The following is a 23723-nucleotide window of genomic DNA, read 5'->3' on the forward strand; positions in this document are numbered from 1 at the left end:
ACTTTCTTTACTTTAAAAAAATTTTTTTAAATGTTTATTTATTTTTAGAGAGAGACAGAGACAGAGCGTGAGCAGGAGAGGGGCAGACAGAGAGACACAGAATCTGAAGCAGGCTCCAGGCTCTGAGCTGTCAGCACAGAGCCCAACGCAGGGCAGGAACCTATGGACGTGAGATCATTACCTGAGCCAGTCAGATGCTTAACCGACTGAGCCACCAGGTGCCCCTAGTCTTTTACTTTCTTTATAAAGTGAATTTATTTTTGTTTATCTTGATTAAGACCAACTGAGTGGAGGTTTTTTTGTCTGTTTGTTTGTTTTTGCTTTGTTTTGTTTTATCATGTTTGGGACCGTGTACTCTTGAATCAGGATTCTCAGTCATTCTCTTATTAAACTGTCTCTCTTCCATCCTGTATTCTCCTATAATGAAATTTCTATCAGAAATATGTTTAGCCATCTCGTTCTAAACCCCTAGTCTCTGAAAAGCATTGTTTTACCTTTTAATCTATACCACATTATGGAAAAATTCCTTCATATCTATCTTGCAGTTCACAAATTCTCTTTGGCATTGACGAACTTGCTGTTTTAACCCATCCACTGAGAATTTTTTTTTTTAATTCCAGTAGCTAAAATTATGTTTTATTTAAAAGCTAGATTTTTCTATTATGTTTGTTTTCTGATTTAGGTTTCTATTTTTTGCATGCTTTAATTAACATAACATGTATGTGTTTTGTGTTCTGTTTCAAATTGTTGTTTTATTTTCTCAAGTTTTAGGGGAAACCAATCATATACATCATGCACACCATAAATCTGAGTCTGATACTTATATTAACTTCCCATTCTGGATCACACAGGAACTGCAAAGGTTTAGATGTATCTCAGTTTCCTCCACATATATATTTTTTTTCATTCTGCTAAGTGCTCAGTGTATGTAAAGGACAGCCTTCCTCCCCTGAACAACCTCCTGAAGGCCACCAGGGTATCAGCTCATGCACCTAAATTCTGGGTTTATCCATTCCTCTATACAAAGATAACTGCTATGTCTACTTTTTCACTTGTCCTTGGAAATTTTTTCTTTTTATAATCTCATCTATGATTTTTTAAACTTTGTTAAATTTTACTTAGTGAAATTAGCAGGAGACATTTCATATTATTTTAGGCCTCCACCTTGCTAGTTCCTGAACTCTCTGACACTGTGAAATCCACAACGGCCTCGAACTGCCTATGTCCTCACTCATTGTACGTGAGAGAGAAATGCACATATAACTTATAAAATCAGTTATCATTTTGTGTTTTCTGTCACACATAGTCAAAAATAATCCTGATATACCTTTGACTATTTAGATTGGAAAACAGAGGACTAAGGGAGACACACTAATATTGTCAAAATAACAAAGGAATTGCCATCCTTGCTAAATAAAAGCACTTTTGAAATGGGTTGCTACGTAGACAGAAGGAACACCCTTTCACACAAAGGGTGTTATTGACATTGTAATGGGTTGCCTTGGCACCTGCAAATGACTAGAATTGCCTCTATACTTCTCTTTCTGCTTTTTAAAATTTCTCTACATCATCAGAAACATAATAAACCAAAATGTATTTTAGGGGAATAAGAAATAGAAAAGGGAGGCAAACGTTGAGAAGGACATACATGCACCTTCATCACATATTCTGACCCAAGCACAATACATCACATTTCCACCCCACTCCTAGTTTCTCAAAATAAATAAAAATAAAGTAAAATGCTATTATCATGGTCCTGACGTCTCCTCCATCCCTCACCTTCATTCTCAACCTGAAAACCCTGTTTTATTGCATTTATTAAATGTATTCATCTCAAATTTTATGGCCAAGTACCGTCCTCCCAGCGATGTCTCCCTCCAGTAATCTAGAACTTACCATGAACCAACTATGCACGTGTTGAGGCCCTTCTCTGTGGAGACCTGCTACACAAAGTGCTCTACTAGCCACACACTGAGTCTGTACAATTACCTGGCCTTCCAGCTGGCAGGGTCTCCTCACGGTCATTATTCAGGATCACAGCCAGACCCACCGAGTGTGCAGGGAGGACCGAGCTGCTGAGGTCCACACGGGTCAAGCTCTCGGGCTCTCTCCTCGAGCCCTCCAGGGCGTTTTGTGGGCCGTCACCTCCTTCCCTTTCTGGGCCTTTTCTCCAGGGTCTCAGCACAACATGAACAATGCTCTGCTGGTCCAGGTCACAGCTCTATGTGGGAGCAAGGCAGAAACAGACCAGAACGTTAGACCAATACTAACTTAAAATGCCAAGCAAGGTTCACCTTGTCCTCCATCCCAGAGTACGCGAAAGACTCTAAAATCTGTTTAGGCCCAAGGCTGCACGAAATCACGGAACTTAAGAAAACAGCCATGTGTGACTGATCACGTTACATACACTTCTCCTGTCATCAGGGCGACAGAACTCACGCGTGTGTGTGTTCCACACACAACACTGTACTGGGCCCACAAACCAAAATGTGGGGATAAAGGGAACAGGGTGATAGAAAACTAGGGTAATATCCAAAGCGACATGAAATGTAGCAGGACAAAAAGGAACCGCACTGCATACAGCAGCACAGTGAAAAGCAGTATTCTTTTAAAACTGGGTATTTCAGAAGTGATGTGTCCTCCCAACTATCAGATATAAATACTTGCATTTGTCTCCATTCACTAAAGCTCAGAGAGTTGGCTATTGTCAATTACAGGGCATCTTTCTCTACAATTTAAAATTACTGTGTTTATGATAGACTCCACACGCACCCCCATGTCACTGGCAAACACATAAGCACGGTGATGGGGAAGCAGGGGAACGGCAGACCCAGGCCACCCCAGCAGTCATCCACTGTTTCTGCCAATTTCACAATTAACATCAGTGGCCATTTGCAAAAATGTTCTGCGTCAATATATTGATGTGTATGAACAGGAGACTTGAAAATTTAGTAGAATTAAAGTTAGAAGTCAGTTAATTTACTAGGACAAAAACTAGACTACCTGAGATCAAAGCCAGGTCTCAGAATACCTAATGGAGGGGGCACCTGGGTGGCTCAGTTGGTTAAGGGTCTGATTTTTTATTTCGCCTCAGGTCATGATCTCATGGTTCCTGAGTTTAAGCCTTCCATCTGGCTCTGCACTGACAGTGCAGAGCCTGCTTGGGATTCTCTGTCTCCCTCTCTGTATGTCCCTACCCTGTGCACTCTCTCTCTCTCTCTCTCGCTCTCTCTCTCTCTCTCTCAAAATAAATAAGTAAACTTAAAAAAAAATAGAATAGCTACTGGATAGAAAGTCACTCATCTGTCTGCAGAGAAGACCCCCAAATTTTGATATCTACAAACTACCCGCTGTCACTCTCTCATCATGGCAATCAATGTTCAAAGGACACCCATGCAAACACAGCGATACTAATAACAATCAGAACTGGCCCCCTGGCCCCCTGCCCCCCTCCAGTGTTCCACCATTGCACCAGCAAACGTTTAAGAGTGACACCCACCATGTGTCAGCATTTCCTGCAGCCACACAGTTGTGGACTCAGAAGGTCACCAGGTGACCACCCCGGGTCCTGAATCCCATTCCTACCTCTTCCCCATCCTGGGTTCTGAACCACTGCCATGGGGACACACTCACTCTCCCTGCCATCTGTCCTCACAGCTCTGTGTGTCAGGACTGCTCCTACTCAGCAGTGGTCACTGGGTCATCAATCTCTGCCCCCTTGGCCTGCCCCCACGTAACTACTCCATTTCTGTCAAAGCACCGCCCTCTCCCATGGTATCTAGCGTCAAGCCCTCCCTGCCCCCCTTCAGCTCTGATCATCCTCCTGTGTCTTCTAATGGCTTCGGTAGAATCACCACCTTGAGCTCCTCCGCCCTTCCCTTACATCCAGCAAGGACTTAGAAATACCCTTCACATCTTCCGCTCCCTTACTTCCTAATTGTCATCTCCCCATTTTAGCCCTTCATCATCATAGGAGCTCTGCAATTGCTCCCTGACCTCCCATCTCTCCCTATAATCCATTATGTGCAAGTTTCTGGGGTATGCTACATAATCTTTTAAGATGTCTCACTATCAACTGTTAAAAAGAATCTGACAGCTCATTACCATCTTCAGGTGTGTTTAGACTTTTCTCCTCTCTAGACCACCTGCCTTATGATTTTATCTCCTTTCCCTCTCCTTCACTGTATACATGATAGATTAGGTTTCTCATCAGAGCTATTCACTCTCATCTCTCCTCCTGTCCTTGAGTTGGGCTGAGTAGCATGATTGGCTTTGCCCAACATGATTGAACCAGGGCCTTGAAATGTATCTGCACCACTGCTGGGGCCAGCAATAGAGCACCCTTGGGTAGTTTCCACCCAAGTGCAGCAGTACCCACAGCTTGGGCACAGCCTTCCAGCTGGATGCAGGCTGGCCCTGCAGGCTCCCAGCTGACCTGAAGGAGATGTTTATCAATGCACGGCACTGAGATTTTGTAGTTGTTCATCAGGCAGTAATAGCTGACAGTATCTATTTTCCATTCTAATTGGACTAACAGACATTCTATCACTATTCATCATGGCCGCCGTGTTCAGCTAGAACTCTAGAAACTGTATTTGGCCTTTAGCCTGGGTTATTTCAAATAAACCAACATCAAGAGCTGGAGTACACTTGAGTGGGCATGTGGGGCAGGAGATTTGCCACAAGGAGAAACAGCAGAGAATCAGTATGCCAACATCCCCTGAGGCTTTTATCTCTAGTGTGTTCTTTTCAAGGAGGCTCAAGAATTCAGTCGGATAGAATTCCTCTGTCTAAGTTCAGGACTTATGTGATCCTCTCAGATAAAAGTAATGCCTTTCTTCCTCATCTCAATGCCAGAAATCTGCCTGCCATGCTCTTCTTATAGCAGTGGTCACAGCTTGGGCAGTATTTGTGTGTGTGTGTGTGTGTGTGTGTGTGTGTGCACACGCGCGCACGTGCTTGTGTCTGTGATCTTCAGACTAAATTTAGAAATTCTTGAGAACAGCAACTGGGTCATGTTTATAGTTTTACTTACCAGAATGCTTCACACAGCACTTTGAACCTAGCAGATTTAGAAAGTATGCCTGTGAATGGAAAAGGTGAGGGATGGGCTAGGAAACAAGAATGAATGAACAAATATAAATAGTCATAAGCTCAATACCTAAAGTTCTCCCTGGGGAACCAGAAGGCTATGGAAGAAAGAACGTGTAATTTAAAGCCAAATAGATGCAATTTATTAGCTGTATAATTTTTGGCAAATTACTTTTCCTCCCTAAGCACTAGTTTCTACATCTGTCATTGGCAGTAATATCACCAACTTTGAAGACTACTCTGAAGATTTGAGGAAACAGAAGAACAGACCCAATGCACAGCAATAAGTCAATACAGAGTTGTTAGTAGTGTATCACCATTTAGGAATTTTGAAAACTAAACAGGATTTGTCCCTTATCTTGTACATCCATAAAGCTTCCAAATCCTATTAGGCTGTGCCACTCACACAGTCCAACTTGGAAAATGGGCACAGAAGGTAGAATAAGCAGATGCTATAGATGTGACCATCACTCTGGCAGCATTCCAGCTTCCTGTGATCTATGTGTGTGTGTGTGTGTATGCACATATATGTATATATATCACTATATATATGCATATATATGCATATATATGTATATGTATATATATGCATATATATACATCTCACTATATGCTCAGATGCCATAAAACATATGAAGAACCTCAGTAAATTCTCAGAGTCTGCTAAAATTTGACAAATATGGAAGAAATCCAAATACTGAGATTTTCCTTTCAAATCCAGATTTTTCGAATGCTCAGGGTAGAGCTGGAAAGGGGATAGGAAGACCCCAAACAGATTTCAGTAGTTACAGTGATATGTATAGAACATGTTTCCCTCAGTCTCCATCCTTGGTTCTGAAACCAATAATTGCTTAATTCTTTGACTTGTTATAAAAACCAGTGTGGATCTCAGAAAGCAGTCCCTTTGCCAGACGGTATAACTGCACCATCACACTGGTTCAGTTCAAAACCTCATTAACAACACATTCTAGGGATAAAGTTTAGTGATCTAGTCACTCTAAAGCCCAAAATAATATCTAGTTCTCGCAGTATACAAAAAATTCCTCAGCTTCGGGAGGTCGAGATTTTCAGTGGGAAGACAGCAGAGTTCTCCAACATGGCTTTAAATTTCCTCAGGACAAAAACAATGTCTACTTTATCTTCGTTTTCTCAATAAATAGAATATTGCCTCACAAACAGGAAACACATTTCATCTGTGTTTTGTTATAACTTACTAATTCAACAAGAAAGGTGACATAGGTTGTTTAGTGTTGATGAACAAAGTAGTTAATTTGTTCAACTGGGCTTGCTATTATGCTGTCAAATGGAGCCGTGGTCCCACCGGGAACTGAGATATCTGTATCTTGGACATTCTCTACACGACCTTTGATTTGGAGATACCCCAGTATTAACAAAACATCTATGGGAATTGTTTGGCAACCAATGACCAACTCTCACCCAGTTGGCCGTTATTCAACAATATCCAAGGAGTTGGTGTATTTTTCCTTTTCCAAAAAGGAGTCGCTTTGCTGACATGCAGTTAGGATTCAAATATTTGGAAGTCTGGTGATCCCCTTAGAACACTGGAAATAAGCAAAACTTGAAAAGCCTGCTAATGATTTTCAAAATAGTCTTAACCTTTGAGACCATGTAAAAACAAGTATATTCGAACAAGAAAATTCCTGGGGATTGAAAAGTTATTGGAATGTTTCCCAAACACTCAGAGAAGGGTTAGACAGACAATCTCTGAAATAAATAATTATGCGCTTCAAAAAGTCAAAAATGTCACACTATTAACAAAGTGCTTTCATCTTCTATAGCAATAACAATTATATTAATACAAGTAAAATAAGTAAGTGCACGATATCTTTGAGCTCTAAATGGCCTCCAGGCTGCATTGCAAGGTTTTTGATGCAGTAAGTTGTTTAGTGTTCCCAGAGTCCTCGGAGGGAGGTGCTGTTACCATCCCCAAGTATGTTTTGGGAAATCCAGCTGTATGGCCGCACAAATAAAGCTCTTTATTTGACTGGCTGTTCAACTCATTCACACCTGACAGAAGATGAAAGGGAGCCTTCACAACAGGTTCAATGTCACCCAGCTCCTAAGTGTGAAGCCCAGGTAGAAACCCAGGCTGAGGATTCCCCCTTATCCTTCTCTGGCTCCCCTAAACTCCACAGTGTGGCTGCTGAGAAGCGGGTGGTGTATGGGGCAGACAGAGCAGGGCGAGAGCACAGGGGCCATCGTGAAGAACAGGGTTTGGAAGCTGTATGGACAAGCCCCAGATACAAAGGAATGATTGGGAGGAAAGCCAAACACCCAGAAGCCTTAGACGACAGCCCCACTGGAACTGAGTCAAAGGAGGAAGCAAAAGAGAGTATGGGCGGATCTGATTAAAAACAAACAAGATAACAAGGTAGTGATGAAAGTAAGGACCAGTGCCAGTTACACAGGAGTCGTCAAAGCACGTAAAGAACTGGAGTGAAGGTCACCTGGCAACAGTTAGTCTCTGCCCCAGAAGGCCAGTAGCGGCAGGCAACTCGGCGCTCCTTGGGGTCCCAAGCCCCCGAGAAGACAGCACTGACCACTCTGTATTGCACCTACTTTCCTATGTGTTTCTCTCCGTCACCAAGCAGTGCTAGCCTCAAGAAAAGACACTGCATCTCTCTAATGCAGAGCTGGCTACTACAGAGACCAGCCACACCTGGGTTTGTTGAATGACTCGGTGACCTTGTGAAGCACGCGTCAAGTGTGGCAGCCACTTCGGAGGTGAGGAAACTTTCGCATGGTTTGAGTGACTCAGCCAAATTAGACACATAATTGGGAAACGAAGGAGCCAGCCCTGTAGGCCATGTTTTCTGGCTGTAAACCCAGTGCTTTTGCAAATAATCTGCTTTGAACTATTCAAATATTCTGCTTCTCCACCTCTCTGAAGTCAGGAAATGAGCAGGCATGTTGGACACAACGTCCTGCAGGTTTATTTGTACGGGCATACTGACCAATCCACACTGGTGGGCACACAGACCAATCCACGCTCGTGGGCATACTGACCAATCCACACCGGTTGGCATACTGACCAATCCACACCGGTTGGCATACTGACCAATCCACACTGGTGGGCACACTGACCAATCCACGCTCGTGGGCATACTGACCAATCCACACCGGTTGGCATACTGACCAATCCACGCTCGTGGGCATACTGACCAATCCACACTGGTGGGCACACTGACCAATCCACGCTCGTGGGCATACTGACCAATCCACACTGGTTGGCATACTGACCAATCCACACTGGTGGGCACACTGACCAATCCACACTCGTGGGCATACTGACCAATCCACACTCATGGGCATACTGACCAAGCCACACTGGTCGGCATACTGACCAATCCACGCTCGTGGGCATACTGACCAATCCACACTGGTGGGGACACTGACCAATCTACACTCATGGGCATACTGACCAATCCACACCGGTTGGCATACTGACCAATCCACACTGGTGGGCACACTGACCAATCCACACCGGTCAGCATACTGACCAATCCACACTGGTGGGCACACTGACCAATCCACACTCATGGGCATACTGACCAATCCACACTCATGGGCATACTGACCAATGCACACCGGTCGGCATACTGACCAATCCACGCTCGTGGGCATACTGACCAATCCACACTCATGGGCATACTGACCAATCCACACTGGTGGGCACACTGACCAATCCACGCTCGTGGGCATACTGACCAATCCACGCTCGTGGGGATACTGACCAATCCACGCTCGTGGGCATACTGACCAATCCACACTCATGGGCATACTGACCAATCCACACTGGTGGGCACACTGACCAATCCACGCTCGTGGGCATACTGACCAATCCACACCGGTCGGCATACTGACCAATCCACACTGGTGGGCACACTGACCAATCCACACCGGTCGGCATACTGACCAATCCACACTGGTGGGCACACTGACCAATCCACGCTCGTGGGCATACTCTACCAATTAGTCATGTTAGCTTCTCTCTAGTCTTCTAAGCTCTTTTTTCCCTACAAAAACGCCTAAATGATTTCAACGGGAAGGCTGTCCTATTGTGTACCAACTTTACATTTTAAAGGCTGAAAAATCTCTGATTTTCATCTGCATTTTTAACCACACACATTTTTTTCCTTCAGAAAAGCAATAATATGGTCAGCCAAGAATTATCAGATAAAAGATTTCCTAATTTAATAGTCAATGTTGTTATCATATTTTCATTTTAAAAATTGTTTTGACACGAAAGAGGTCTTTCTTAGATGATCTGACATAAATTATCTCAATAAAAAAGAAACCTTTTTTAAACAATTCAGATTTCCCTTTCTTTTGCCGTTAAAAATTCAGAATGCTTTTTAGTTGCTTCTTCTGATAATAACTTTTCACAAACATGTTTCTGTACAAGTTTTTAATAAAAGTATTTTCTGTGTCAGAGAAAGACAAAACGGCAATTATTTAGGAAGTTAAAGATATTTTTAGATGTAATGGTTGAGAAATATTTTGTATGGTCACAGCTAACAAGGCAACGACATGGATGAAGCAGTGCGAGCCCAGAGATGTTCAGAGGACAGTCAGAATAACCAGAAAGGAATCGTTCCCACGGGTTTGTTTCTCTTGAACTCCAGTTCCCTCAGTCCCCTTCAGTGAACACTAAATGCCAATTTATATTAATTGGATGAGAATAAAAACTGTTCCTTCAACCTGAGCTTTCATTTTTTTTAGAGAGATTTGTAGAAGATGGATATTTTGCGATTTATGCTTTGAATTTATCTCACATTTCTTATGACTGGTTTTCATCAGAATCAAAGATATTATGCCACATAGAGATAATGAAAGGCCCCTTCTCTTGTTGCTGAAGGCTGAGGAACACAATTGATGTGAAAGGTCAATTAGCCCCATGCTAATTAGCCAGGGAGGGTCGGAGCCATGCTCCCCACGTCCCTCCCACCCAGGGCCTGGGACCATTTTGCTGCTCATTAGGATCCAACAGGAGACGAAGGGGACAACTGGGAATTGACGGCCTTCGCTACCAGGGAGCTGTGTAGTAAATGATTTACTGCAGGTGGATGTGAGTCCTGTATGCACAGGTGAGGTCTGGGGTTCCCTGGGTCCATGCATGCCCTTCCCTAGATACACAGGCCACCTGGTCCTACACCCATTAAACCAAATTAAATTATGTTTTATATCGTAAGCTTTACAAAAAGCACTTCCGAGTGTCGTTTCTTTAAATGTTCTATTACTAGTTATGATGAATATTATAAACAGTTAAAATACATATACATGGAGTTTTCCAACAGAGTTACATTAGTTTTTACAACTCATGCATATGCTTTATCGCATTCATGGGGAGGGTGGGGCACAGCGCTCACATACTCTCCTTCTCAGGCATGTATGGCGGTCAGATGAATCCTGAACAATAGTCCATTCTGTATCATATCTCCTTCCTATAGAAATTTTTTCCTAGTTGATACAACCCTAGGAAAAAGTACAAAGCATGCAAACTGTCCTGAACCCATTTCCTATGATACCTCTCTCTCACTGCGTTTTCTCTCTTCCCAAAATTCAGTGCAAAATTTATTGCTGCCAAAGAGATTTTGTTTACAATGTGGAGAGAAGATATTTTGCAGCAATGAGGCCATTTCAAGACAAACAAGATAACCTGATAAGGACAAAAACATCTTTAAATCCTTTTTTGGCATTTATTCATTGCCAGGCCCTAAAAGAATGTTGGCCATTTTATTCTGCAATTTGTTTCTGGTTTCCCTCTCTTCATCCCTCACATATTTCTACTTTCTAAAAGAATCTGATGGTCTTTGGATGTTCTCCCCTCATCTCCCCTGTCTTCCTCTCTGCCCCACCCCCTCTGCAATTTACTCATCTGCCCTATGCTGCCTTTCTTTCTTTCTTTCTTTCTTTCTTTCTTTCTTTCTTTCTTTCTTTTCTTTTCTTTTCTTTCTTTCTTTCTTTCTTTTTCTTTCATCACTTTTATTGTTAAGATATTTTTTGTCTTGGGGCACCTGGGTGGCTCAGTCAGTTGAGTGTCCCACGTCAGCTCAGATCATGATCTCACAGTTCATGAGTTTGAGCCCCACATAGGGCTCTCCGCTGTCAGCACAGAGCCTGATTCAGATACTCCGTTCCCCTCTCTCTCTGCCCCTCATCAGTTTGTGCTCTCTCTCTCTCAAAAATTAAAAATATCTCAAAAAAAAAAAAGATATCCTTTGTCTAACTTACTCTTACATAGAGAAGAGTATGGAAATTTTTACTTTTGGGGACACAATCCAGCAAAATTTATGCCAAAAGCCTAGCTATAGAGATTGTTTAGGGCTGTTCAGACCGTTTCTGCTAACTTCTATGCTTGTAAACATGACTCATTTCAGAACTGTAAGTGTTTCCCAGACTCTGTGAAATATCAGGACTTCTTAAAGGAAATACATAAAAATTTCAGATAAAGAATATTAGAATAGTGGTGGGGAAAAGCTGTAGGAATGTTTTATTTGCATTAAACTACTTTCTATCTCTAGGTCCTAGATGCTCAGTATATCTCACCTGTGTTGTGTTTCTAATCCATGATTTCTCTTGTGTGAACACGAGGGCCAGACCCATTCAGAACCAAAAAGAAATAGGTGTGCCTTCTGCATGGCCTACAGCCCAATGTCAGTTACTAGGAATGCACCAACTAAGCACAGAAAAATAAGTTGATCGGCTCAAGGTTGCAGTAAGGTAGTAGCCAATCTGGAACAGAATAAGTTTTCTTTTGTTTTGTTTTGTGTTCCAGTGTAACTAACATACAGCATTATATCAGTTTCAGATGTACAATGTAGTGATTCAACTACTTTATGCATTAGTCAGTGTTCATCATGAGAATAAGTTTATTTTATTCATGTCTTTAAAAGAATCTATTAGATGACACAGAAAATACTTATTTTGAATCTGTAGAAACCCAGAGTGATAATTTGAACCTTTGATTGTTTGAAAATAGATCTCTCTCCCTCCAAAAACAAACTAACAAACAAAAATGAAAACAAATCCCTTTTAGGAGAAAGCCATGAAAGAAAAAGCCATGAAGTCACACACCTAACACAGAGCTTTAAAAGAAGAAATGCGTGTTTGGGGCACCTGGGGCGGGGGGGGGGGGGGGCTCAGTCATTGAGCATCCAACTCGTGATTTAGGCTGAGGTCATGATCTCCTGGTTCATGAGATTAAGCCACATGTTGGGCTTTGCTAACAGTGTGAAGCCTGCTTGGGATTCATTCGCTCTCTCTCTCTCTCTCTCTCTCTCTCTCTCTCTCCCTCTCTCTCTCTCAAAAATAAATAAATAAACATTTAAATGGGGGGGAAGGGGAAAAAAGAAAAGAAATGTGTGTCGACTCTAGAAGGAAGAAAAATAACCAGGGACCATATATCCTTAAATATTACACCTCCCTACCACCACAGAAGATAAAGTAGCCAAGTGCCATCACCATCAACAGGGGGCCATTCAGTCAACCTGAGGTCTCACATGTCCCTTAGACCTTGGGGGAGCTTGAGCAGGGTACAGTAGGGTAGAGTACCCACAGAGTAGGGCAGGATGGGGAATACAGTAGTCAGTCAAGGTCTTCAGTGGCAAAGAAGAAAGGAGAAATGACAGGCATTTCTATTTATTTATTTATTTATTTATTTATTTATTTATTTATTTATTTATATTTTTTGGGGGGGGAGAGAGAGAGAGAGAGAGAGAGAGAGAGAATGAGTGGAGGAAGGGCAGAGAAGAGGGAGACACAGAATCCAAAGCAGGCTCCAGGCTCTGAGCTGTCAGCACAGAGCCTGACACGGGGCTCAAGCTCACAAACCGTGAGATCATGACCTGAGCTGAAGTTGGTTGCTTAACTAACTGAGCCACCCAGGTGCCCCATTTCTACTTATTTTTTTAAACTGACATGGCGATAAACAGTTTCACTCCTCAGCTGCAAATTCCTTAAGTTTACAGCCTTAGGTTTAAATTTTAGATATAAATACAACACACTGTTACTTATGACAGCTCCTGTTCATAATCTGGACATCTTGTGTCATGTGCAACCATTCTTTTACTCTGGATAAATAAAACATGAAGCTGCTCTCTTCTTTCACACTCTAAGCAGATGCCGGTTGGAGCTGCCCTCTAGATATCAGTTTGGAGGAAGGCATTGAACGTCTGTGCAAACTAGGACAAAATCCTAGACCCTGACATCCAACTACAAGAAAAGATAAATGGTATTCATTTCTTCCACTTCAGCTGTTGGTCTTAACTAAATTCTCTCCTGTAATCATTTATTCAGGAGAAACAATGTGTCAAGACCACTGCCATCCCAAGTAGATTCCAGGGGGTTACAGTGTGTGCAGGTGAGTACAATGCTTCTCCAAGAGCCACAAGGCCAGCTGCAGGTAAATGAGAGAGATTCACTGTGTGGGGCAGGGGCTCCAGCTTTGAACCTTTAGTCAGAAATAACTGGTTGGCACACGAACAAGACACTCAGATCAATGGAACAGAACTGAGAATCCAGAATCCACAAACGTACGTCCAACTATGACAAAACAGGAAAGAATACCCAATGGAATAAAGACAGTCTCTTCAGCAAGTGATGCTGGGAAAACTGGACAGCGACATGCAGAAGAATGAACCTGGACCACTTTCTTACACCATACACAAAAATAAACTCAAAATGGATGAAAGACCTCAATGTAAGACAGGAAGCCATCAAAATCCTCGAGGAGAAAGCAGGCAAAAACCTCTTTGATCTTGGCCGCAGCAACTTCTTACTCAACACGACTCTGAAGGCAAGGGAAACAAAAGCAAAAATGAACTACTAGGACCTCAACAAAATAAAAAGCTTCTGCACAGCGAAGGAAACAATCAGCAAAACTAAAAGACAACCAAAAGAATGGGAGAAGATATTTGCAAATGACATATCAGATAAAGATATAAAGAACTTCTATGTATAGAAGACCTATCCAAAATCTATAAAGAACTTCTCAAACTCAACACTCAAAAAACAAATAATCCAGTGAAGAAATGGACAAAAGACATGAATAGACACTTCTCCAAGGAAGACATCCAGATGGCCAACTGACACATGAAAAAATGCTCAACATCACTCATCATCAGGGAAATACAAATTAAAACCACAATGAGATATCACCTCACACCTGTCAGAATAGCTCACATTAACAACTCAGGCAACAACAGATGTTGGTGAGGATGCGGAGAAAGAGGATCTCTTTTGCATTGTTGGTGGCAATGCAAACTGGTGCAGCCACTCTGGAAAACAGTATAGAGGTTCCTCAGAAAACTAAAAATAGAACTACCCTACGACCTAGCACTTGACCTACTAGGCATTTATCCAAGGGATACAGGTGTGCTGTTTCGAAGGGACACATGCACCCCCATGTTTATAGCAGCACCATCGACAATAGCCAAAGTATGGAAAGAGCCCAAATGTTCATCATTGGATGAATGGATAAAGAAAATGTGGCATACACACACACACACACACACACACACACACACACACACACACAATAGAGTGTTACTCGGCAATCAAAAAGGATGAAATCTTGCCATTTGCAACTACGTGGATGGAACTGCAGGGTATTATGCTAAGTGAAATTAGTCAGAGAAAGACAAAAATCATATGACTTCACTCATATGAGGACTTTAAGAGACAAAACAGATGAACATAAGGAAAGGGAAGCAAAAATAATATAAAAACAGGGAGGGGGAGAAAACAGAAGAGACTCATAAATATGGAGAACAAACTGAGGGTTACTGGAGGGGTTGTGGGAGGGGGGATGGGCTAAATGGGTAAGGGGCATTAAGGAATCCACTCCTGAAATCATTGTTTCACTATATGCTAACTAATTTCGATGTAAATTTAAAAAAAAATAAAAAAAATAAAACTAAAAAAAAAAGAAATAACTGGTAAATATTGTCTTGGACAAAACCAACACTTTTCTAAATTTATCTAACAGAACTTACTTATAAGGAACTTCCTTTCAGATTGTTGTCTGAGTTTTTTACATTTTCATAATGTACATTTGGGGGGCATAAGGAGAGAATAAAAGCTCAGCAGGGGCACAATCAGTACTCCCCTGGCATAAATCAATTGAAGAAATTTACAAAAATCCATTGTTTGGGGGTGATGACTGGGGACTATGAGACAGTGCCTCAAAGTCTGGCGACAGTGTTTTGCATCCCTCTTTAATAGAAGCTAGTGAAAACCCACAGATGACAGGTCAGGCCATAGATTTACAGATGATACATCTTGTACCTATAGTAACTCAAGTTACTTCCTTTGCTCTGGTAGAGAGACAAGAAAGGCAAGATGGCAGTTCATTTATAAACGAGTTTCTGAGGGAATAAGGACTCATGCTCAACCCATCAAGAGGAAAGCTTAGCTTCCGAAAGACTGGGCCCAATACTGTGTCCTGATTTAAAGGAAAGCCCTAACCTCTTTTTCATTTTAATCTTCTTCCAACCAGAGGAAGTATAGTGTGTTGAACAGTGTCTACTCAAAATCCGTGTCCATCCAGAATGTGAACTTATTTGAAAATAGGGTCTTGGTAGATGTAATTAGCTGAGGTTGTCAAGATGAAATCATCCTGGATTTAGGGCCTTCCTAAATCCAGTAACTGGTATCTTTATAATAAGAGAGGACACAGAGGCACACAGAGGAAAACATCCTGTGAAAATGGAAGCAGAGATCGGAGAGATGCCTCTACAAGCCATGGAACTCCAAGAGTCAACAGAAGCTGGAAGAAGAGGAAGCATTCTTCTCTAGCACCTTCTAAATAAGCAGGACCCTACTGACCTGATTTCAGACCTTTTGGCCTCCAGAACTATGGGCAATAAACAGGTGTTGTCTTGGGCCACCACGTTTCCGGTCTTTGTTATCACAACCCTACCTAGGAAACTCATAAATGAGGAAAAAACATTCTGGCCAGAGGGAACAAGATGTGCAAAATTAGGGGTGAGATACCTAGGGAGTTGGGAAGAAGAAAAGCTAGCATTCATTATGGCTAGGAATAGGATACTTGTAGGCAAAGTCAAACACAGATGGGGCCGCTCAAGAGGGCTCCTAATTTGTCATTCCCTAAAGCCAATAACCCGCACACATTTGCCAACATTTATTTAGAGGAGACTTCAAGCTCTGCAAGGGTAGGGATGAAGAGAGCTGTTAGTACCAGCCTCCTTCACAAACCCTTCATGCTCAACCCTTTGGTTAATTTTGGTCAGGTGACATGCATCCTGGTCTATCCAGAACTGTTGACTTGACACCTGTTGTCCCCCTGTAATTGTTAATAGCTCCCCTTTAACCGTCAAAAGTCTCCTAGTCTGAAAGACATATCATATGGCCACCCTACTCACAGACGTTCGGGGAACACAGTAGCCATTCAATACGTAAATTTTGAACACTTAATGAAAGAATTATAACGGGAATCATATCTAGCATTTTTAGACTTGTCCATATGCTGGGCACGGTGCTCAGTATTTTCTCATTTTACTCTGTGCAATGCTACAGTGAGACAGGTACTATTAATATCCTCATTTTATAGATGAGGTGTAAAGAAGTGAAGTCATCGCCAAAGGTCATACATAGCTACTAAGGGGCTGAGCTAGGATAATAACAAATATTTATGTGGTACAACAGTAACTGTTCCACAAATCCCTTCCATAAACATCAGCACTTTTAATCTCACCTAATACTTTACCTAACCTTTTTTCAAATGTTGTGTTCAGTATTTTAACAGAGTCACTTAGGACTCTAGTCACTTAAGACTACTAAATTAATCAGCCAAGATTACACAGGAGTTTCTCCACAGGTAGTGGGCTTCCATCCAGGTCAAAATCTGCAGAAAAAAAAATCACCTGGGGTGCCAACAAGAACAGATTTTCACCTCCCATTCTAGACTTATGGAATAAGAATCTGGAGCTGTAGGTCCTGGCAATCTGCATTTTGAATCATCTTCCAAGTGACTCTCAATGTGAAGCCACAGGTTGAGAATCCCTACAAGGTCCAGAGCTGGATGGGCATTTGGCCTCTGGCCTCTCAGTCCCCACCATTTCTCATCCATGTGAAATCCTCCTTTCTGGGCACACAGGCATCCTGTATTCCCTCCTCAACCCTCTTCAGCTTCTGCTCAAGTAGGTCACTGATGTGCCCCAGATAGACATGCACCATTGACTTCTTGACTCAACTGGAGGGGACAAGACAAGGTGCCCTACATAGGCAGGCCCTGGGGTCTGAGGATCTTAAAAGAAGTAAAAGTGCTGTCAATTCTCAGGATCACACTCCCACCCAGTCAAACATTCTATCATACCAGCTCCAAAGTCTGTGAAGGAGAATGGGCTTACTCCCAGAACCACATAGTCAGACATTCCATTACATCAGGTCCAAAGTCTTGAAGGAGAATGGGTTTACTTGTAAGTGGACAGGGAAAAGATTTAATTTGTCATGTAAACTTTTCCAATGGGTTATACTGACTATAAAAGAAAGCATATTATACAAATGCATAGAGAGAGAGAGAGAACATATAGCCAGTTTTTTGTGTCAGACATTCACAAACTAACAATATCAAATGTAGCATCAATTATTTTACAGGGCAGATCCTGGAGTTAACATACAAATGGTAACACTTCTGGGTGACCAAAGTCATGTGTCATCTCTAAGCCTTGCCTGTGTTGAGTAATTTGTAAACTTACAAATGTTTGGAGCAACACAAAGTGAAGCCAAAGATAGAAGACAGATTTTAAGTCAAATGAAGACTTAATGAACCACTTTACTTTTCCTGATTTTATAATGTAGCATGCCAGCTCTTTTGAAATACACCAAAATCAGAAGGAAAATGGGTAGAGGAGACAAGCACACACAAGGATGCTGATTTTGACCCCTTTTGGGTGCAAAGAATCTGAATTAAGGGAAAGATTTGGCAAATGTAATTTTTTTTTCAATGCATTGATTTTATTAAGTTTCTGTGGAATTGGGGAGAGGTAACATAGCACAGAATCTGTTAGAACAAAATCTGTTAGAAAAAAGAAAGATAGGGGTGCCTGGGTGGCTAAGTTGGTTAAGTGTCAGCCTCTTGATTTCAGCTGAGATCACGATCTCATGGTTCATGGGATTGAGCCCTGTGTCGGGCTCTGTGCTGCATGGACCTTGCTTGGGATTCTCTCTCTCCCTCTCTCTTTGCCCTTACCCAGCTCATGATCTTTCTCTCTCTTGAAATATATAAATAAGCTTGAAAAAAAAGAGATAACATTGGATCCACACTGACAATGTGTGGATACATACACACATGTGCATGCACACACACACACACACACACACACACACGCACACACTATATAGCATCCTTATCCTAGAAGAAAATATGAATGTACTCTTCAACCTGAATCTATGGACAGTCTTTAAAACTATGACTCAAAATCATGATGCAATAAAATATTAATACATGTAATCACCTCAAAAAATAGTCTTTCCATGGCAAACATTACAAAGGCAAAGACAAAAAAATTAAATAAAATAAGCAGACTCTTAACAACAGAGAACAAACAGATGGTTACTCGAGGGAAAGGGGCGGGGGGGAGAGATGGGTGAAATAGGTGATGGGTATTAAGAATACACTTATTGTGGGGGCACCTGGGTGACTCAGTCAGTTAAGCATCTAATTCTTGGTTTTGGCTCGAGTTATGATCTCATAGTTGGTGGGTTTGAGCCCTGCATTAAACTCCATGCTGGTGGTATGGAGCCTGCTTGGGATTCTCTTCCCCTCTGTCTGTCTCCCTCTCTCTGCCCCTCCCTTGCTTGTGTGTTGCCCCTCTCTCAAAATAAATAAATAAACTTTAAAACAAAGAATACACTTTTTATGATGAGCACTAGATAACATAGAGTTGTCGAATCACTATATTTCACACCTGAAACTAATACAGCACTGTATGTTAACTACACTGGAATTAAAACAAAACAAAACAAACAAAGAAACAAAAATTTAGGAAAAGAGCTTCGAAAGAAGAAAAAAAAACAAGGCAAATACAAGTGATAAAGTGGGAGAAAATATTTTCAAGTTAGGACACAGAAAAATCTTAAAAATTGAAAAATGTTTAAAAATCTGATAGAAAAATGTGTTAAAGGCAAGAGAAGTTACAAAATGTGTACAAATGACTATTAAAACATGAAAGGAAAGGATTCTGAATTTTAATTATAATAAGATAAACACATGTTCAAACTATTCCCCTTTATACCAATAACACTGACTACTCTTCAAAAGCTTAACAAATGCTATTGGTGAAGGAACTCGTGCACATCTCTGGGGGTAGATGCTAATGTATCAGTTAGCATAACATCTTCTAGGTTCATTCATGTGGTCACAAATGGCAGGATTTCTTTGTTCATTTTTTATTTTTTAATTTTTTTAAAATATTTTTTAACTTTTATTTATTATTGAGAGACAGAGAGAGACAGAGCATGAGCAGGAGAGGGCCAGAGAGAGGAGGAGACACAGAATCCAAAGCAGACTCCAGGCTCCGAGCTGTCAGCACAGAGCGCGATGAGGGGTTCAAACTCAAACAAACTGCGAGATCATGACCTGAGCCGAAGTCGGATGCTTAACCGACTGAACCACCCAGGCGCCCCAGGATTTCTTTGTTTTTAATGGCTGAATAATTTTCCATTGTATATTTATACTGTGTCTTATTTATGGATTCATCTATCAATGGACACATAGGTGCTGCAAAGAAATTTGGAGTTAGTGTTTTTGAGTTAGTGTTTTCATCTCCTTCAGATAAACACCCAGAAGTGAAATTGGTGGATCACATGACAGTTCCGTTTTTAATTTTTTGAGGAATCTCCACACTGTTTTCCATAGTGGCTGCACCAATTTGCATTTCCACCAACAGTGAACAAGAGTTGTCTTTTCTCCACATCCTCTCCAACACTTGTGATTTTTTTGTAAGTCTTTCTAACAGGTGTGAGGTGTATAACTTTTTCTTAACACAAACTGAAACGTATGTGTATGTGTATTTTAAGCCCCATTCTTAGATAAATTATAACATATATTTTTCCCTGACATCTTTTTCCCCATGATAATTCACCCTAGAACTCATTATATAGTAGGATAGTGAGATTTTCCTTACTCTTTTTCATAACTACATAGTGCTGTCATGTTTGGATGATTCATAGTTTATTCTCAGCACCCTACTGGTGGACATTTGAGTCGATTCCGGCTTTTTTGAAATTACAAACAATGTTTCTATGAGTAGCATGTGAATACAGCTTTACATATTTTTCCAGGACACTAATATCAGGATCAGTTTACTAAAGAGGCCTAGAAAGATCAATACTTTGACAGCAAGGAGCCTACCTAGCACCCAAACGTTGGTTTCAAAATGTAGTTTCACACTTAGATGAACCAGGACTCCTGATACCAGGCCTGAGAGAGAAAGTACAATACGATCCTAGAACATCCTTTGTGTGATCCCAGAACACCTTGTATTTACCAAAACGCAAGACTATGCTCGAAGACAAATGGGGTCACACTAAGTTTGGGAAAATAGAAACATAGAAAAGAATAATAATGATGGTAATGGATTATAATGTATTGCATAAAGAAAAAAAGAATGTTTAAAGATAATCAAAATATAGGGGTGGTAATTGAGGAAGAGCTCTTCTACACAGAAGAATGATATAGGATAAATATGGAAAGAATGAGAGATTAAGAAAATAGTGTTTTCAACTAATCTAATAACGACTGATCTAGTAACTAATTCAGTTAAGGATCCCAGTACAGCAATTGAATGAAAGACTACTAGGAATCAAGACAATCGCACAAAGTATCTTCCCACACATTGCCTCACATTTTCAAAGACAGAGGGCTGTCTCTACAAAGGAATATTTGCCGGGCATCACTAGGTACAAACTCCCCAGTATTGATGACCACAGTGTGTAACTGAATGTACTGATGAAGAAACGACAAAGCCAATCCAGGACATAGTACATTCTGCAAGACAACTGGCCTGGAATCAATGAAATGCCAATTTTTGAAAAAAACCCAAAAGAGCATGTGTGAGGAGATTGCTCCGAAGCAACAGAGACTAAAGATGCATGATGACTAAATGCAGTGTGTGAGCCTTGACCGAATTCTTGATCAAAAAGATTTTGTAAAAAAGCTACAAAGGACAATTTGGGAATGACTGGCAGGGACATTTGCATACAGACTGCATAAGAAATGTCATTGTATTCATGTTAGATTTCTTGGGTGTGGTTAGGTATCACGGGTATGTAGAAGGATGTCTTTATATTTTGTAGATACTGACTATACTATTTAGGACCAAGTTGCCCTGATGTCTGCAGCGTGTTTAACAGCAGGAGGAGGAAGGGAAGGAAGGGGGAGAGGAAGGAGAGAGGGAGACAGAGAACAGTAAAGCAAATAAGGCAAAATGTGAAGACTTGGGGAATCTAGGTAAAGGTCACACAGGCATTTGTTATATGCCATTTGTTATATTTCTTTGGCTTTTCAAGGTTTAAATGTTATAAAATTAAAAAAGAGCGGCAATGTATCTTCGTACTCAGTCACCACATGGAAAGGACTCATTGAAAACAAGGAATGTGACATTACTACAAAATTTGGGAGACAAAACCATCGTGTGAATTGCCTGCTACCTCTCACTGATTAAGTTCTCTTGCCTGTTCCTATATCTCCGTTAAAAACTGAACTTCGAAATAAAGGAGTGAGGGAGAAGAAAGAAAAATCCAAACTTACCTCAGCGCAAAAGAAATCTTTGCTTTCAAAATCAAAAAGTTATTATACCAGTATGGATTACCACTATGGTTTAAACACAAGACTAATGCAGTCAGTTAAAGAATGTTGCAGGTGTACTAAAAGATGAGCAGCTCATAATAACTTTGAGAAGACCGCTACAACGGATAAATCTTTTTCCCCAAACGAATGAAATTGTAGAATCCTAAAACAACTTCTGAAGCATAGTGCGATGTATGGACTAATGTACTGCATGAATAACCAAAGAAAATGACTCGGTTCATGAACACCCTTCTTTCTTACAGAGGCAACAGAAACTTCCCAAGCATTTTGCCACAAAGACCCTTCCACATCATAAACTTCAAACAGACATGGACTTTCATGCAAGGAGACAGTGTAAGAAATGGAATAGAATAAATTAAGAGCCTCCCAGATATCTACCCAAAGCAATCAAAAGGGCAAAAGATGGTGACGGCGGGGGGAGGGGGGCATATTTGCTAAAATCCATACTAGAGAGTATATGAGAACATGTGCCTTATGATAAACAGCTGATTGGAGTAAACCGACTCATTTTTGATGATATTGGCAGGATTTATCAATATTTTAAATGCACATACAGATATTCTCACATAAGTGCTGGAAGACATATGTACATGGATGGTCATTACAATGACAATGAAAACAAAAAAGGAAACATCGAAACACTGGCTCATATGAGGCTGGCCGTCACTCACCCATTCAACTGGTCAGAATCTGTTACGATTCCAGAGCGCTCACAGGAAAAAAGATGCAGTCCATTTTTTAAATAAAAACTTCAAGTTTTTAGGTGCACAATAGCATGTATTATTATTATTATTAACCCACTTAGTTATATATTACATATAATTATGTATATGCATTAAGTTTTTTAAATATGTATACCAAATTATGATTATCTCTGAAGAATGGGATCCAGTGGGGTAAGAGAGAAATTTTGAGTTTTTATTTATTTTTGGAATTAAAAAAATATATAGTTATTTGTTATGCTGATCCTTTTGAAAGGACACCCGGTGGGGCGCCTGGGTGGTTCAGTCAGTTAAGCATCAGACTTTGGCTCAGGTCATGATCTCACAGTCTGTGAGTTCCAGCCCCACATTGGGCTTTGTGCTGACAGCTCAGAGCCTGGAGCCTGCTTCGGATTCTGTGTCTCCCTCTCTCGTGCCAACCTACCCACCCCCCCGCCCCCGCACTCGTGCTCTGTCTCTCTGTCTCTCTCTCTCAAATAAATAAACATTAAAAAAATTTAAAAAAAAGAAAGGACACCTGGGAAAAAAATATTTGCAAGTCATTTAATTCCTAATCCCCCCCCCCTTTTTTTTCCTTTGGTCAGAAAAGATGACAGAAAATGCTGTACTTATAAGAAGGAATTCATTCTTTTTTTACTTTCCTGCTAATATCTGCTGTTGATGTTGTGTTTTTCATTTTGTCATCATTTTGGTATCATAACTTCTTTCTGACCTGCATTTTATCTAAAACACCCTAAACACAAACTCTTTTGACACACAGTTGCTTAGATGAGAGCTATTCACTCACCTCTCCTTTTGAGGAAAAAAAAAACATACTTAGTTTTGTAATTTTTACTCTCTTCATTCTAAGAAAACTTTTTTTCCCACCTCAGATGTGTGCCTACTTTTAAAGTGGATGAGATGCTGGAAAGCTTATTTCAGTATAACTGGAGAGAGAGAGAGAGAGAGAGAGAGAGAGAGAGCGAGAGAGAGAGAGAGAGAGAGAGAGAGAGACATGCATGTTGCACACACGTGTGGCTCAATGTTTCCAGAACTCTTGGTGAAAGCTCCAGTAA

General features: G+C 41.0%; 1 protein-coding gene across 2 annotated transcripts in view; it reads right to left on the reverse strand.

Annotated features, from left to right (window-relative positions):
• The window catches only part of PRKN (parkin RBR E3 ubiquitin protein ligase), a 1348128-nt gene that overhangs the window by 911240 nt on the left and 413165 nt on the right, over nucleotides 1-23723 (reverse strand). For both annotated transcript variants that reach the window (XM_043592715.1, XM_043592714.1), the window contains exon 3: nucleotides 1990-2221. In XM_043592715.1, the coding sequence (XP_043448650.1) occupies nucleotides 1990-2221 (232 nt within the window). The remainder of the gene's footprint in view (nucleotides 1-1989; nucleotides 2222-23723) is intronic.

Source organism: Prionailurus bengalensis, chromosome B2 (genome assembly GCF_016509475.1).
Source record: "Prionailurus bengalensis isolate Pbe53 chromosome B2, Fcat_Pben_1.1_paternal_pri, whole genome shotgun sequence".
In the NCBI taxonomy this organism is placed as follows: domain Eukaryota; kingdom Metazoa; phylum Chordata; class Mammalia; order Carnivora; family Felidae; genus Prionailurus; species Prionailurus bengalensis.